Below are 17,494 nucleotides of genomic sequence, written 5' to 3' on the forward strand. Positions count from 1 at the left end.
AAATGAGTCGGATAAAATTAAATTATTAGAAGAGTTTTTCACCAAGTAACAAAAAACAAATTTTGTTTCATTTATTAATGTTTGTATTTTGAGAACGATTTCCGAAGTGGAAATTGAAACGTCAATAAAGTTTAACCTTCAATTGTGGCTTATTCCCATTAAAATATTAATTAGTCTACCTCTTTTCTCGCTTGTATGAACGCAACGCTCTGTAAGCCGGTCGATACATCTTGAAGGTTCTCGAAATATCATCGTTCTAAGATATGCAACCGTTATGTGAGGTACGTCGAAATTAGCTTTTTCGTTACAATACACTCTACATATATCGCAAATGTATGTTTTTTGTCTATACCCGCGTACTTGACATGGAACCATTTTCCACAAATCTGACATTCCTGATCCATTTCTCTTGAAATCGAGAGGTTGAAAATAGCTCGTTACCGAAAATACAAGCTGCATAGTCAGTGTCATCAGCAAATAACTCTGAACTATCAGTGTTTGCTTTCTCTTCAATGAACACTTTTCGTTTCACTTTTTTTTTGGCCAATCTTCTTTGTTTTTTGCTTTTTTTTCAGCAGTTATAGCTTTTATTTAAATTAATGTTTTATTCTTTTTTCGTTGTCAGTGATATTATCCTGTTAAATACTAAAGATATTCGTTTTCTCTTAGTTTAAGTTGTAATATAACATTCTGTGGAAACCATTATATTAAATTGCCATAATGAGTGTATAAAAAAATGTTTTTTTAATGTTTTATTAGTTTTTGAGTTTATTTTTAAGATCTGGCCATATTATAATGGCTAGTAAACATGTGTTGAACTACAGTTACTGCTACTACTATTTAAACTACGAAAAAACGAACATATTTAGTCTTTTAGGGGGTAAAATCACTAGCACTTAAAAAAGATTAAAACATTAATTTAAATATTTTTCAGCTTTTTAAATAAATTCAATGATTTATTAATTAATTTTGAAATAACCCCGGTAAAAACAACAACAAAATACCTTGAAATACAGTAAAAAATAATTAAAGTTTTAATCAAACCATAACATAACCTTAAAATATGAACATTCATAGTAAATACACAGTATAAATAACATTGTTGCTGTGGTAAATATCTTAATACTTTGATATTCTTAACTCACAAATTCAACAACAACAAATAATACCAATCGCACAGAATGAATGTTTACAACCAAAAGTCCTTATTTATTCTTTAAATAAACCAATTTTTCCAACTTATGGGACAAATACACACAAATTAGAAATGTTTGGAAAGGTTTTTAAAACCGCCGTCTAATATGACGTCAGAGCTTAGGTAGTCCATTATACTTCCGAGTAGAGTAACTCGGATCCGAGTACTCGTAAATGTAAAGCGGACTTAAGGATAGAACCTGTGAGTAAATAAAATGGCAAATAGTCACATTGTCATTTCACCGATTTTTTACATTTTTGTCATTTTTTCATATAAAAAACGTCCGAAATATTTATACTAGTAGATACCTATAGTGACCGTTATTAGTGGAGTAACCTAGACACGCAATTGCCCTTTGATAAATTAGCGGATACATTTGGTAATCGTCAAACCACCAATTGCCAGATATTTGGAATTAATCTGGAAAGCCACAAATATTTACTCGTTATTGTTTTATATAAATTAAAAATTGCAGGAGTCATAAAATAATATAATCAAAATGTACTTTTTAAAAGCTTTCTCTCTTTATATTTGAAGCATAATAATACAATGCATTGTATGCATTATAAAAACATCCCAACACGTATGTATTGTGCAACACTGCCAAACAGAAATATTTTGTTCCATGGTTGACATTTGGGGCTATGTTCAGGTTCAGCTAACAAAACGTTATACGGGCTTTACACCAACAATAAATTCACGAATTTATTCATGAATTTATTCATCAATTTCTGTGTCAATAAATTCGTGAATTTCTTGAATGTAAAAGTTTCTTTGACTTCAAATAAATTTTTACATCAAGTGTCAATATTTCAGTAGTACCAATGGTTTTATTATTGGATGTTATTTATTGTTGTTTGTTTGAATAAAGATATTTTGGATTTGGAAATATAATCAGAAAACAATATCGTTTTAAAAAGAAAATAGTGATTAAGATTGTACAAAAAATTATGCTGAATTTGGTAAAGAGTATGCATCGGGGAATTGTTGTCTGATGGTTATCGAAGAACCGTCTGTGATCATATCCCCACTATCACTGTAACATGAATTGTGTCTTCTCACCTTACCTTGTATATATCAGCATCTAAATATAAAAAGTAGACAACGGACGAAAAGAAGAAAATATTGGTTATCTAATTTGAGCAGTGGGACACTTTGATGATTTGCGACAAGATCTGTGTCTAGCCGTGGACAAAAAAAAGAAGACCTATATAAAGCATTGGAGGAAACAATCTTAGACCTATGTATAGCACTGGAGGAAAGAATCGTAGACCTATGTAGAGTACTGGGCGAAAAAATATGTGTCGAGCACTAGACGAAAGAACGAAAGCTTATATGTAACAGTGTATAAAATATTGGGTTCCCCTGTCAAGCAGTGAACGTTCAATTAGTGAATAGAAGCAGGTAACATGAGATGAAAAACAGATTAGCGGAAGAAAAAGAAGAAGAGGAAAGAAAGGAAAAGAAAAAAATGATTCGACTTGTCAGTAAGCGTGATGTCACCCGAACACCTGAGCAGGTGCAAACATCAAAGGATGCCGCTTTTTCCCACGGTCGGTAAAATTTTCCCAGCGCCAAGTGCCGCAACATCTAAAAGAGTACATAGAGTATGTATGGTTTGTGGGTACCATTTCATCCTAAAATGACAAGAAAATAGTCGTAAAATTGAAATCTGCTAAACATGTGTTGCAATCTGGCAACTAATGTTTTCAAGGTTTTGCCAAATTTATCAACTAATCTACAAAAGGACAATTATAAAATTTTTTCTTGTACTGTTTCAAACTTGTTACAAAACATATATTATTTGAGGCATAAAACATATATACATACTTAGGATTAGGACATGGCAATACCGCAAACACAAATTTGACGTTTCATTTCTAGCTAACTTAACCAGAACGTTGTATATACTTTTACCAAGTAAAAAAATATATTTTTGTATGTTTTTGATATTTATGTTTGATTTATTTGTTAGCTATGGAATTTAAAGTTGAAGTTAAGGAAGGTTTTGTTGAATGTAGTGAAAGATATATAGGAAATCTGGGACGATTTTCACATTTGGTCCCATTGAAGATAGGTACAAAGGAGCTGTGAATTAAATTCACAAAACAAATTTTTGACGTTTGACTGTGTTGTCATGTCTTTATAATGTATATGTTGTAGGCTTCAATTACAAATAGAGAGGCTTTCAAAAATACATTTTTATTATATTATTGTATGAATTATGCAATTTTTTTATTTTTTTATACACAACACGAACGAATAAATACTCGTTTCTTCTCATATTAATTGAAGTTAATTATTACAACATTTTTTTGGCATTTGCCTTTGATAATAAGCTAATAGATTTGGCAATCCTCAAACCACCAGTTGCCAGATTGTTACAGATGGTCACTAGATGTCTGTGGAAAGTACCTGAATACTATTATTATTATTTTTTGAAAGAATTTCTTTTTTACTGTTAGTTTGTTAGCGTTCTATTGGATTTTTATTAATTATAAATCACATGCTATTTCCCGATTTATTAAAAAAACATGGCAACACAGTCAAGCGCCAACATTTTGTTCTATGAACTTAAATTGACAGTCAATTATAGCTATCTTCAATGGGACCCAATGTGAAAATCGTCCGGAAATCTGTTATGTACATCAACAAATATAGCATTGAAGAATGAACCAGAAGATAAATCAGGTAAGACGATAATAAAATTCAGTGTTACAATTTAATGTAATTGGAATTTATTAGCAATAGAAATAAAAGCTGAAATTAAGAAAGAATTTGATGAAGATGACCATGGATATGTAGAAAGTCAGCTAACTAAATCCATTGATCTTGGAGACTTGGAGTTATACACATCAACAAATAATATTGAAGCTTGGGAGGATAAACCAGATGACAAATCAGGTAAGATAAGTAATAAAATTTAGTGTTAATCAATTTGATGTAATTGGTATTTTAGCAATAGGAATAAAAACTGAAATTATTAAAAAAGAATTTGCTCAAGATGACCAAACATGTATAGAAAGTCAGCTAACAATACCCCATGATATTGGAGACTTAAATAATGAACCAGATGAAGATAACTCAGGTGAGTGAAGTAATGAAAATATGTAGAGAGATGGTAAACCTCTCATTCCATCTAATCTACCTTAAATGTGTGTATAAGTTATTAATCCACAATTGATCCCCTTAAAAATTATATTTTACAATAGTTCTTGTTATTTTTTATGTCCAATCTGAAGATCATTTTTAAAAAATTAATCTAACCTATAGATGTTATACTTTACTCTTCCACCTTTTGCCACTACTCTTGTTGCTCATCCTTGTCTTCTGACTTGTTCCGCCTTTTTCCTGCCTCCATTTAATTCCAGGACCACATCTTCTTGTCTGGTTTGTCTAACCTTGTTTATGACGACATCCTCTCTTTCTCGTAACTCGCTCTTCCCTTAACTCTTTTACAAGTTCAGCATAGGGCTTGTCCTTTGGTTTTGTGATTGGAGTGTTGTGTTGGGAGTTTTTGTTATGACACAGGGACAGTGTCTCATCGATCATATCTTGAAGCTTTCTTTTATAATCTTCAACGACTTCAATATTTGCGGCGCTCTATTTTTCACTTTTGATTTTCAATTGCCGTATACCGTGGCGATTTTTGAACTTTTCCAACTAACCACTGCTTCCCTTAAATGAAGGATCGTTATTCAATTTCATGTTGAAAAACAACGCTTTTCCGGCAACAATTGGTCCAGACAAAGGAACACCTTCGAACCAGAAATACAGAGTGTCGTGCCATGTCCAGTGATTCATTTGTGGCTTTTTTTTTCATTGTCTAACTATGTTTCATCCGGCCATCCAACTATTCCATTTGCGAAGCATACTTTTCAATTCCATCAGCATTTTTCTTTAAATCATTGATTGTCGTTCTCGGAACATCATACTTTTTGCTCAATGCGACAAGTTCGAATTTGAATTAAACTGAATTATGTTGACACACAGATATTGACTGTAATAATTATTGTGCTCTGGATTTTTATTTTCGGCTTGCGATTCTAAAAATGAAACTAAAAGAATGGTATCACTTATCATTACCTATTTAAATTGAAGTTTAATACAGAGCCCTGAATAAGAACAATAATTATTTACATAAAAAAATGCGGTGGTGGCATAACTTCACGTACACATTTTAACGAATTTAGTTGGCTTATCCGCACTGCTCAAACAAAATGAATTGATGACTAAATTTTTATTTATGTTGGTAATATAACTTATGTATGGACCCTGACGGTTAATAGAGAGACGGATAATCGAGGTTCCACTGTACCTATAAAAAAGAAAAAGACAGTTAAGATTTGCTTTCATGTATAGTACCTCTACTATTCTCTTAGACATATTTCTTCTCAGCAAGACTCATTAGAGCTACTGGGTAGAAGTCCTGAACGTGAAATTAATTTTCCACCATAGGAAGTAATAATAAAGTAACTTCATGTTCATAACTGAAGACATAGGGTACACAGACAGAAAGAAAGTAGTGGTATCAACAGTCTGTTGGTATCACTACTTCATACATGATTAGACTTCATACAAAATTATAGACTAAGTCTATAATTATAGTAGATAATAATCAAAGCCACATTCTTGAGGTGATCTCTAAAGGTCCTTTCACATGATCCCCCATTCACATTTGTTTTGTCCTACAGTTTTCACATAAACAAATTTTTAGTGTTTGCTTTTTATTTTAGGTATTTCCCAGCATACAATAGAACATATGAAAGTACAGACTGAAAAGCACCTTTATAAATGTGAGATTTGTTTAAAACAATTTACTAGAAAAGATCATTTAAATCAACATGTAAGAATGCACACTGGAAACACACTATACAAGTGTGAAATTTGCTTTAACAAATATACTACAGCATATAGTTTGAAAAGACATTTGAGAGTGCACACTGGAGAAAAACCTTACCAGTGTGAAATTTGTTTTAAGCAGTTTATAGATACAAGAAGTTTAAAAAATCATTTCAGTGTGCACACTGGAGAAAAACCTTACAAGTGTGAAATTTGTTTTAAGCAATATAATGAAACAAGAAGTTTAAAATATCATTTGAAAGTGCACACTGGAAAAAATTTTCACCAGTGTGAAATTTGTTTTAAACAGTTTACTAGAAAAGATAATTTAAATAAACATGTACGAACACACACGGGAGAAAAATTCTACAAGTGTGAAATTTGTTTTAAACAATTTTCTAGGAAAGATCATTTAAATCTACATGTAAGCACACACACTGGAGAAAAATCTTACAGGTGTGAAATTTGTTTTGCACAATTTACTAGAAAAGATCGTTTAAATCAACATGTAAGCATGCACACTGGGAATATGCTATACAAGTGTGAAATTTGCTTTGAAAAATATGCTACAGCATATCGTTTAAAAATACATATGAGAATCCACACTGGAGAAAAAACTTACCAGTGTGAAATTTGTTTTAAGAAATTTAGTGGAACAGAAAGTTTGAAAAATCATTTGAAAGTGCACACTAGAGAAAACCTTTACCAGTGTGAAATTTGTTTTAAGCAGTTTACTCGAATGAATAATTTGAAAAGTCATTTGAAAATGCACACTGGAGAAAAACCTTACAAGTGTGAAATTTGTTTTAAGCAGTTTTTTCGATTGGAACATTTGAAAATCCATTTGAGAATGCACACTGGAGAAAAACCTTACAAGTGTGAAATTTGTTTTAATCAGTTTGCTCGAATCGGTAATTTGAAAAGTCATTTAATAGTGCACACAGGAGAAAAACCTTACAAGTGTGAAATTTGCTTAAAGCAGTTTTCTCGAATGGATCGTTTGAAAATTCATTTGAGAACGCACACTTGAGAAAAATCTTTATAGATAGAAGTGTGAAATCAGTGAAGTCCTTTTAAAACGATATTTAATAGTATGCAATGAGAAAAGCTTTATAGGTGTGAAATTTGTTTAAAGCAGTATACTAAGGTATGGAATTTAAAAAAAATACTTATGAAATTTGTTTTGATTAGTAACCTAAATTAATTGTTGAATGGATATTTATTCATAGTACCTTGAAGGAGCCTTTGTATAATTTACAACACTTTAAAATATAATGTTAAAACTTGTGATATACTGTCATAACTCAAGCAGTGAATAAACTGTCCTAAAAACTAGTCCGACTTGGTTCAGATGATCTCTGAACTGATAAGCAACAAGTACATATTGTTAAACAATGGTTTTAAGGCCAAAAGATTTTTTCAACATTAGAAAAGATGGACAAAATATATTGCAGTTTTTTAAAAGAATTACGGAACAGGACATCTGCCAGGAGAACGTGGAAGCAACCATTTAGTACCTAAACTGAGAATATTAAATTATCAAAATTTAAAGCTTGCCTATGAATTAACAAAATCTATATAAATAGCCTAAACAAAATCCACAGTTCACTTCAAGCAGAAAGTACTAATTTTCATTAAAATTTAACGTACATTTTTTTTTACTATGTTTACTACATTGTTTACTATGTTTACTATTCTAAAATCAGAAGTGGAGAATGCTATAAAGGGTCTTAAAAATAACAAAAGACCAGGCAACGATAACGTATACGGGGAAGTATTGAAAATGTTGTGCGAAACAAACAGTCAATTTCTAGACTCACTCGTCAGACTCTTTAACAATATTTATAACAGCGGGGAGTTTCCTGAAGACTGGCTAGAGTCAACTTTTGTTGCCATACCGAAAAAACCAAAAGCAAAGTCTTGTGATCAACATCGGATGATAAGTCTAATTAACCACATTTCGAAGGCATACACCAAGGTTATTTACAACAGAATAAGTAAAAAATGCGAGGATAACATTCGAGATTCGCAGTTTGGGTTTCGGAATTCTCTTGGGACAAGAGAAGCACTTTTTAGTCTACAGGTACTCATCCAGCGCTGCAGAGATATGAACAAAGACGTGTACATATGCTTTATAGACTACGCAAAAGCATTCGATAACGTAAAGCACGAAAAGATAATTGAAGTTCTCCATAAGATCGGAGTCGACTACAGAGATATTCGAACAATAGCGAGTCTCTATTGGGGCCAAACAGCTAAAGTAAAAGTAGGATCTACATTGACCAATAAAATTGAGATCAAGAAAGGTGTACGACAGGGCTGTATCTTGTCTCCCATTATCTTTAATATATACTCAGAAGAAGTATTTAAGACAGCGCTGGAGGAAAGCACAGAAGGCATAAAGATAAATGGAGAAATAATTAATAACATAAGGTATGCTGATGACACTGTGATTCTAGCAAGTAGCATGGAGGAACTGAGTTGCCTAATGAGTAAGATACAAAAAACAAGTGCACAATACGGACTCAGACTAAATATCACAAAAACCAAATGGATGTTAGTAAGCAAAACCCAACAACCACCACAGCAACTGATATTAGACAATGAAAGAATTGAACACGTGGATTCGTACATCTACTTGGGAACAACAGTTAACTCAAATTGGGATCAAGCAAAGGAAATACGTATAAGAGTAGAAAAGGCAAGAGCATCGTTCACTAGCATGAAGCAAATTTTCACCTCTAAAAGCCTCACCCTACCTCTCAAAATTCGACTTCTGAAATGTTATGTATTCCCGGTTTTGTTATATGGAATGGAGGCGTGGACAATGACCGCAACAATGATGAAAAAAGTAGAGGCCTTCGAAATATGGGCTTACCGACGTATATTACGTATATCCTGGACTGAGCACGTGACCAACGAAGAGGTACTACGCCGGATAGGTAAAGAGAGGGAGGTAGGAATAAGTATAAAGAAAAGAAAGTTGGAATACTTGGGTCACGTTATGAGACATAATAAATATAGAGTACTACAACTGATCATTCAAGGGAAAATAGACAGCAGAAGGGGTCCAGGGAGGAGAAGACACTCGTGGCTCCAAAACTTGCGGCAATGGTTCGGATTGTCATCTGCTGAACTATTCAGATCTGCCGTAAACAAAGTCAGAATAGCCATGTTGATTGCCAACGTTCGGAACGGACAAGGCACATGAAGAAGAATGTTTACTACATCAGACAATAACGTGGTCCGTATTCGCTCCGTGCGTGACTGACGCGACACCTACCGCCTTCATCTGACAGTTTTGGACCTACTAATTTTCAGGTTAAACATATGACATATGTTTGACTTTGTTAAATACATGCGAAATTGACAATTATTAATAATTAACTTTTTAATTATATAGTTTCAGTTTATGTACAAAATAAATGTATTAAAAACTGGGTTTCTCAAAATTCATCATAATATATCTTTTCAACCATAAACGGAAAAGAAAGGGAAAAATCTAGTACTGGCAAATCAAGTTTTTCACGTGAAAGAGCATATATTTAAAAACAGTAATCGTAAAAGTTATGATATAAAAGCTAAAGTCATCAGGCACTCTGCAGTTAGCTTGAAGCCTTATAAAATATCATTTAAGGTAAATTGTTTAAATTTTTCGTATTTCAATTGCATAAAAATGAAATTATGTGATATTTACTTTTTCATATTAATAGCACGGATCCATCTTTTTCTTTTTTCTAATTTATATGTAATCTTTGGGAACCTATAAAAACTACACTTACTATTTTTGCTATTATTAGCACAATTAAATACGCAATATGTATTTGCACACATTTTTGATAAAATTTATGCGTAAAAAGGTAGGTCCAATTTTGGCATCGTTTCAAAGTACCCTACCATGGTCACGCACGGAGCGAATATGTGGGTTGCCGTCTTTTACAATACAATATGATCTTTTATTTGGAAGTGATTCAATATTCACTTGTGAAAAGGCAACCAACTCTCAAATATGTTTTGGTAAATTTAACATATTTGTTCTTTTTGCAACATTCTCTTATACCAATTCTTATATAACATACTCTTCTCTCCTAGACCGCAGTGGCATTTTTACTATGTTGCAAAAGTTTTTACTTAAAACATAATAATCATCTACATTAAGTCAGTGGAATAACAAAGGGTGAGATCCTAACTCAGATTTTATCGAGTGATGCGAATGATAATACAATATCTCAGGCATGTTAAAAAATTGATATTTTTTTTATCCACATCTCTCTTCGCCACCTGAATATATATTTAAATATAACCTACCGAAGCGGGATTTTTCTACTATAGTGAGACTTAAAACTCAACACGGAAAATATGCGGCACATCTGTATAAAGGGGAATAGTGAATTTACCAGTTTGCTTTTGCGATAATATGTCTAATAGAGATTTGAATCATATTTTCCTGGATTGCAAAATTAACGAGAGAGTCTACAATAAAAACAAGTATGTTTTCCAATTAGTATAGAGTATTTACTAAGTTTCCATGTTATGAGAATAATTAAATTACTGATTGACTATTTGAAAGAAATAAATATTGCCATTTAAATGAAACAGTGATAGATATAAAAAAAACTTAATATATCAGGCTAAAAAATAGCAAATAAAAATCTGACTAACGAACCTGTTTCCAAGCTATATTCTCTCACACACATACATTAAGTCATTCAATTTTGAATTCAATTAACCTTTTTATATGTCGTCGGCCCAATACCAAAAAGATGAATGTGAAAAATCGTGATTTGGGTTTGAAGGTTTTGATACTCTGTGTGAAAATTTGGATTTTTGTCGGAATAATGTCATTTCTTGGGAGATATAGGATCTACTTTGACAGTTTATGACTTGCTTATTATTTTTTCTGTTTATTAGCCCCCACCTTCCAAAATGCCACATTCTTGGATTTGGCATTGTAAAATTTTCTTTCAAATCACTTACAGTACAATAAGAAAACCTAAAGACACAATGATTTTCAATATTTTTATTAATTTGAAATATCAACAAACATGTGTATTTTCATTGGGAAACTAGGATAAACTCAGGAGCTATAAATCTAAGAAAACAAAACAACTTAAACTTCTAAATCATTGGCAAAATAAACTATAAAAACGAACAAGGTTTTCTCAAAAAAATACTGAAAATTCGCGATTGAAAACAAAGTATCTGACCTCTGGCGGAATAAATTTAAACTACTATAAGTGGTATAAACAAACCAGACAGCTGTTGATTTGAATAGAATTATTAAATTTTTTTAGTAAATTTCAGCATTATGACTATGTCACAGTATATTGCCAAAGAATATTCTTTATAAAGCAATATACTGTGACTACGTTAAAGTATTTTAAATCAAATCGATATTGTTCTGTTCCTCAATGCAATTCGACAAAAGATATTTCTGGATCTTGACAATGGACTCGTTGCTTCAACACAATACTCAAAGATATCATTAAGGCTAATTTCCATTTATAAATGATAAAATAAGTGGTCTTAAACCAAACTAAACATGCAAAAGCAATGGTAACCATTAGTTGTTTATACCATTTATATCGGCCATGACACTGCAATCGACCTGCCCTCTACATTCAGTTTCAATCGCGAATACAAAAGGAACTAAATTCATATGCTTGAATGAGCTTGAGTATGAAGTGAAATGGTTTAATTTTCATCTGAGTCAGTATATTCACTGTCATCTGGTTCTGATAATCTATCCTTAATATTATTATTAATTTTTAGCGACTTGTAAAAACTGTGATGAACTTTTGTGATTGTTAAATCAGAACACATTTTTTGTAAATCCTGATATTTTGGCTTCGCAATGGGTAACTCACATTCGTATGATGCTTTTAACTCCGCTGTTTTTGGTCGATCGCGAAATTTTTTCATGCAGTTTATCTCAATAAATTCTTGTTCAAAATCTATTTTGTAAAACACCTTCGTCATGTCCGATTTAAGATAAATCCAGCAAACCTTACGCCATGGTATTTTGTTCATCTCAAATTTTTGCGCTGCAAATTCTTTAAAATCATAAATATCATCAAAGCTTCTGTTCCTCACTTCAAATGCGCGTGGTTTCCTACGAGCATCTCGTATTACTTGCGCCCAACCTTCAGGAATGCAGGAACATGCTTAGCTTTCTGCTCAATTTTAGAATGTATGGAATCGCATTCCATTTCAGTGTGTTCGCTTTCGAAAAATTTATGATCTATGATTTTCAAGCTAGGATTAACAGAAATGAGGTGCATACACATATCAGCAAAATTTGAATTTTTTTCACCACAGCCATCTGACATCATTCTAACTTCTGTATTAGATAATACGTATTCATAAATACAAGAAGTGATTTCATTTGAACCCCTTTTACCCTGGGTTTCATCCCATAGATAGCAAATGCCATCTTGATTTCCAATATTATAAACTGTCAAGTTAAAAACAGCTAATTTACGCAAGTAAAGTATCTGTCCTGCAGACCCTTTTGGAGTTGTGAGTACAGCTTCAAGGTCAAAATTTAATGCTAATATAGTAGAATTATTGTCTATTGCTTCTAGTTTATCAGCACTGCGAGCCTTGCGTGCAAATTCCTTTCTTCTCAAGTTTTGCTGGAAAGTTTGTTCTTGGGCTTCTTTTTCTTCTTCAATTATATTTTTCTGTGTCAAACATAGCTATTAATAACGCTATCCATTATTTTTTTGTGTTCTATATGTCATGTTTATCATTTTATAATTCATTTTCCACTACTCAAAATCTATACACGAATGTGACAAAGTATACCATACCCTCCATACCACTGGTTGTTAAAACAACAAATGTACCACATTCACTGACTTGGAACTTTTAATGCAAGGCCAAAACCACGAAAGTGTCACATTCACGATACGCGCGTTGCGACAGTCGAATAAAAAACTAAGATACGTCAAAGGCAGTACACCTACCCCCACCAAAACCATGATGCTTGCAGTTTCGTTAGTTTGGTATTGCCAAGAACTGGTTTAGAGGTACTTGATAATGTAGATAAGTAGATATACTACCTGTGTCTTAAGATGGTAAATGTATTAGGTTAGATTGTCTCTGCACGTCTCTGCGTACCTCTGTCTACGTGTCACAGATGGCTCTGTGTGTCTCTGCGTACCTCTGTCTACGTGACGTGTGACGTCTTTACGTAACGTGTGACGTTTTTCAGTACACGTAGACAGAGGTACGCAGAGACACACAGAGCCATCTGTGACACGTAGACAGAAGTACGCAGAGGCGTGCAGAGACAATCTAACCTAATACATTTACCATCTTAAGGCATACTTTGACCGTGTTAATGGCGCATGCGTGAAATAATCAATTAGGGTGAGGGAGGCGGTACTGGTAGATAAATTTAACGAATTTAAGGACTCTTTTAGTCTAGTGAGACAGTTTCGAGAGTTCAGTTCTTTGTTCTTAAGCATTCAGTTAAAATATCTCTATTTTGTCAAAAAGCGACTATCTGGCTCTTTTGAGTGTCAACGACATTAATGCTCTTTCGCCAGAGGATATGGCAAAGGATTACGAAGAGTCACCAAGAGAATGGTATCATTTAATCTTAAATGAGAGTGACTTTTCTCTTCTAGTATGTGCTCCTAATGTAAAATGGTATTCTATTTGCCGATGTCATTTAGTAGCAGACGACGGAAGTACTGCACACGAACACCTCCATGCATTAATTCACTTTACAGGTGGATCCACAATGTTGGCTTACAAGAAGAAAATACAACGTGCAGGGAAAAGACTACATCCAAAAACTACCTTTAGAAAAATTATTTGTTTGGACCATTGTGTTGGTGTTTTGAGATACATTGTCTGTGCTGATGGTCAAAAACCCCTTCGTCGAGATGGAGATGGACTTTTGGGTAAACCTCACTCCCATTACGAGAGAAAAGTATTTAAATCAGAATGGTTGCATTCGAGAGGAAAGTTCTGTGCAGGTATACGTAATGAAATTTCTACCCTAGCGAGCAAAAATATACATCAGAGCATGAACTACACGTAAAATCAACCTGCAAGTGTGAAAGAGGTGAGGAAGGTATTACAAAAAAAGATGAAGCAAATGAAAAGAGAAGAAAATTTTACAAAACTGAACGTGAGATGGCGATACGAAAATCTTACAAAGAAAAAATGGTTAAAAACGTAATATAATTGCTGAACTAATGAATTTAGGTTTAAATAAAAAGGCCGAACTGCAAAGAGAAACTATTTTAAAATTGTTAGATCTATTATAATTTTTAATAAATAATACGTAACATTTTGGTATTTTATTTCATAACAAAAAACACTTTTTAATGTGGTAATAATTGCAATTTTATTTAGAATAGCTCAGTCCAAGCTAGACTGTATCATATCTAACAGAGAATTGACCCATTTAATTTGTATTGAATTTTCGTCCAAGGTTGACTCAAATGTCCACCACAGGACTCCACTGTCCAAGGTAGACTTTCCATTTTCCATGCTTTTTATATGTGTGTCCAGGATCCTATGCTGTCGCGCCTCCACCACAAAAAGCGTCAAAAATGACCAGAATCGACCTTAGAATTTCTTATGGAGATTTACATGGGAAAATGACCGATTTTGCGCTCGTACCCCTGCTGCCCCTTTACTTAGATACGTAAAAATTACCAATTTTGCACATTCATTGTTTTGCCTTGGGACCGACGATGTAAACTACAAGTTTTTATAACATTTTCTAAGTATTTTTTACGAATGATGTAAGTATCTCTGATCATGATCATATAGTACCGAAAAAGCTTTGGAAAATTTTGGATATTTTTGTGGATTGTGAATTTAATATATCAATTACAAAATTAAATTGTGAATTTAATATATCAATTACAAAGTAAGCTTTAAAATTTTCAAATCATTATGCTTAACCTTTCTCATGGAATGTTAATGGGTGCTAGCATAATTTTCTAATATTTTATTTTGAAAGTATTTAAAATTAAAATTTTATAAAGAAATCTTTAACTTAAATAAAAATCGTTTTTAAATTTGGTTGTAATTTTTTTAAGTAGAGCCATTAATTACCTGCTTTTCCTGCTTATAAGAATATAATATTCGTGGTTTAAGAAATTATGGTACATGAGTAGGATTTGATTTTTAATTTTATAAAATCAAAAATTCACAGTCCCCCACTCTTTCATATTTCAGATGCCGTAGTAGTTTGTTTGTCACCACCGCGCCGAGAGACGGTGGGGTGGTCACATGAGCGCTCCCTGGTGTTGAGAGTACAGAAGTAAAATGTTCCCTCGCAGCAGATACCAAAAAATCGCTGGTATCTGATTGAAAAACATTTGATAGTGCCCACTAAAGAAAAATCTTATAAATGTAAAATTTGTTTTAAGCAGTTTACTAGAAAAGTTCGTTGAATGAGCCATTTGAGAATTCACACTGGTGAAATTTTTCTTTGGCAGTTTTCTGAGAAACAAGGATGACAACATTAGACTACACACTGGAGAGGAACCACAGAATAAATAACAATCCGAATGCCCACTCTCAGATGCCGCCTTTGAAGTGTGTCAGCACGCGATCGCCATATTTTAAACGGACACAGACTCGAATTGAGAAATGTGTGACAAGCTACGACAGAACCGTAATTTAAATTTTTAGAGATTAATAATTTAGTAAATTTGATATCTATTCAAATTAATATTAATCTATTCTAAATAAAATTAATCTATTCTTCAACTAAAAGTACGACATAAAATATTGCATATTATGTCTATGGTTGCCGTAAATAAAATAAACCGGGTTAGATTTTCTATGCACACTAGATAAAATTTCACTGAACAGCGCTGGTTCCGCATAAAACATTCTGATTATTTATTATTCTGTGGGGGAACCTTACACATGTGAAATTTGTTTCCAATCATTTTCTCAAAAACTAATTTAAATAAACATATTAAGAAAATGCACAGTTGATACATTTTAATGTAACAAAAATAGACTAAGCCCCGTATTTATAGTCGGTACTCAAGCTCGTGCTTGAGCACGTGCTCCGCCAAGTCGAACTTACGTCAAAGTCATGCTCAAGTATTTGTTGTGTTCTATAAACGATACTTCGGGTATTCTCGTACAAGATTGATCTCAAGCACGAAAATTGGGGATTTTAAGTAAATTTGATTGGTAACATCCAATAAAAAGAAGATTCTGTCAATTATTATCATTGTCACCAAACTTTATTTAAATATTTTTAGCGCCAAATTTAGCTTTATTGAAGAAGAGGCATGTTGTGTATTAAAAAAATTAATTTTTAATAAATCATTTTAAGGTATGTAATATATTATAAAAAATATGCATTCGAGGGAATAAATTTCAATTATGTCGATTTTTAGATGAACGGACATTGTACTAAATATGCAGTGTATTCAACAAAAGGAACGGTGTTTTTAATCCAGCTGGTAAAGGAAAATAATACTGTACAGAATAAAAGGACAAACGGTGCTTCCTTAATGAAAAAAGAAGGGTTGGGAGTACAATACAGCGTATTATATAACTGCCAGCCTGAGGTAGATATATTAAGGACTTCAGAACAGCTACGAAAATTGTAAAACAAATTGAAACAGAGGTAAAATACTTTTATTTATTCAAGCAAAATTTTTATAGTAGAAAATGCAGAGAAACAACAGCATGCTAGGTGATGGCCCTTTAAAAAAGCCAAAGCCTGATGTAGGTATGGAGTTTGTGAAAGTTGCTGTTCCCGACATAAGCATCGTCTGTCATTGGGACAACACAGAAGTATTTGGAAGAGGTAAATTTACTATATTTTCATACTTAGATAATTGTAGAACAAAGGGAGGCCCACCAGATAGGAGGACATATAAGTTTAATTACTGTAACATCAGAATTATCTGACTCCATCCATTGCTTTTCCAGTTCAAAATAAAGAGTTGTTATGTATGATAATTTTGAGAAATCTTACCTGTACATATAAACTCGGTTCGCTATTCCCAGTCCGAACTGTCTAGTGAATTTAGTAATTATTTTTTTGCGAAGTTAGTTACTTTTTGACAGACTAAAAGTGGCTGGAAATTACTATACAACCAAGCACACGTACTCACAGCCAATATTAATAGTAAACAAACTAAATAGTAAATAAAATAGAACTTTGCGAATTACCGACAATTGATATTTATTTATCTGCACCATATAATAAATGGTTATGTTAAATTATAACGACTAAAATATATTTTTTAAATATATACTACCCAAAATTTGATGGGTTTAGTATACACTTCCACTATTTAGAATAATTCTTCTTTTTTTTTTTAAAGAAAGATGTCTGCAATTGTAGTATACTTGAGCTATTAATACTGAGAAGTAGGAATTGTTGTGTTGTAGGTTTCCGTCAATGAATCTGTCAAAATATGCCCGAGCTAAGCGAATGGAGTTTAATAAGAATTT

The 17,494-nt window shown here is 32.6% G+C and overlaps 1 protein-coding gene across 2 annotated transcripts; it reads left to right on the plus strand.

Moving 5' to 3' along the window:
• Positions 1-3,101: 3,101 nt before the first annotated feature.
• On the plus strand, positions 3,102-16,032 carry LOC140443599 (uncharacterized). Of its 2 annotated transcripts, none has more exons than XM_072534959.1 (5): positions 3,102-3,229; positions 3,826-3,886; positions 3,941-4,099; positions 4,155-4,283; positions 15,242-16,032. In XM_072534959.1, the coding sequence occupies exons 1-5, from the start codon at positions 3,173-3,175 to the stop codon at positions 15,328-15,330; spliced, it is 495 nt and encodes a 164-aa protein (XP_072391060.1). In that variant the 5' UTR covers positions 3,102-3,172; the 3' UTR covers positions 15,331-16,032. The 2 variants fall into 2 exon arrangements, with proteins under 2 accessions (XP_072391060.1, XP_072391052.1); XM_072534951.1 differs by lacking the exon at positions 15,242-16,032 and adding an exon at positions 5,932-8,175.
• The last annotated feature ends 1,462 nt before the right edge of the window (positions 16,033-17,494 follow it).

This window comes from Diabrotica undecimpunctata, chromosome 1 (genome assembly GCF_040954645.1).
Source record: "Diabrotica undecimpunctata isolate CICGRU chromosome 1, icDiaUnde3, whole genome shotgun sequence".
In the NCBI taxonomy this organism is placed as follows: domain Eukaryota; kingdom Metazoa; phylum Arthropoda; class Insecta; order Coleoptera; family Chrysomelidae; genus Diabrotica; species Diabrotica undecimpunctata.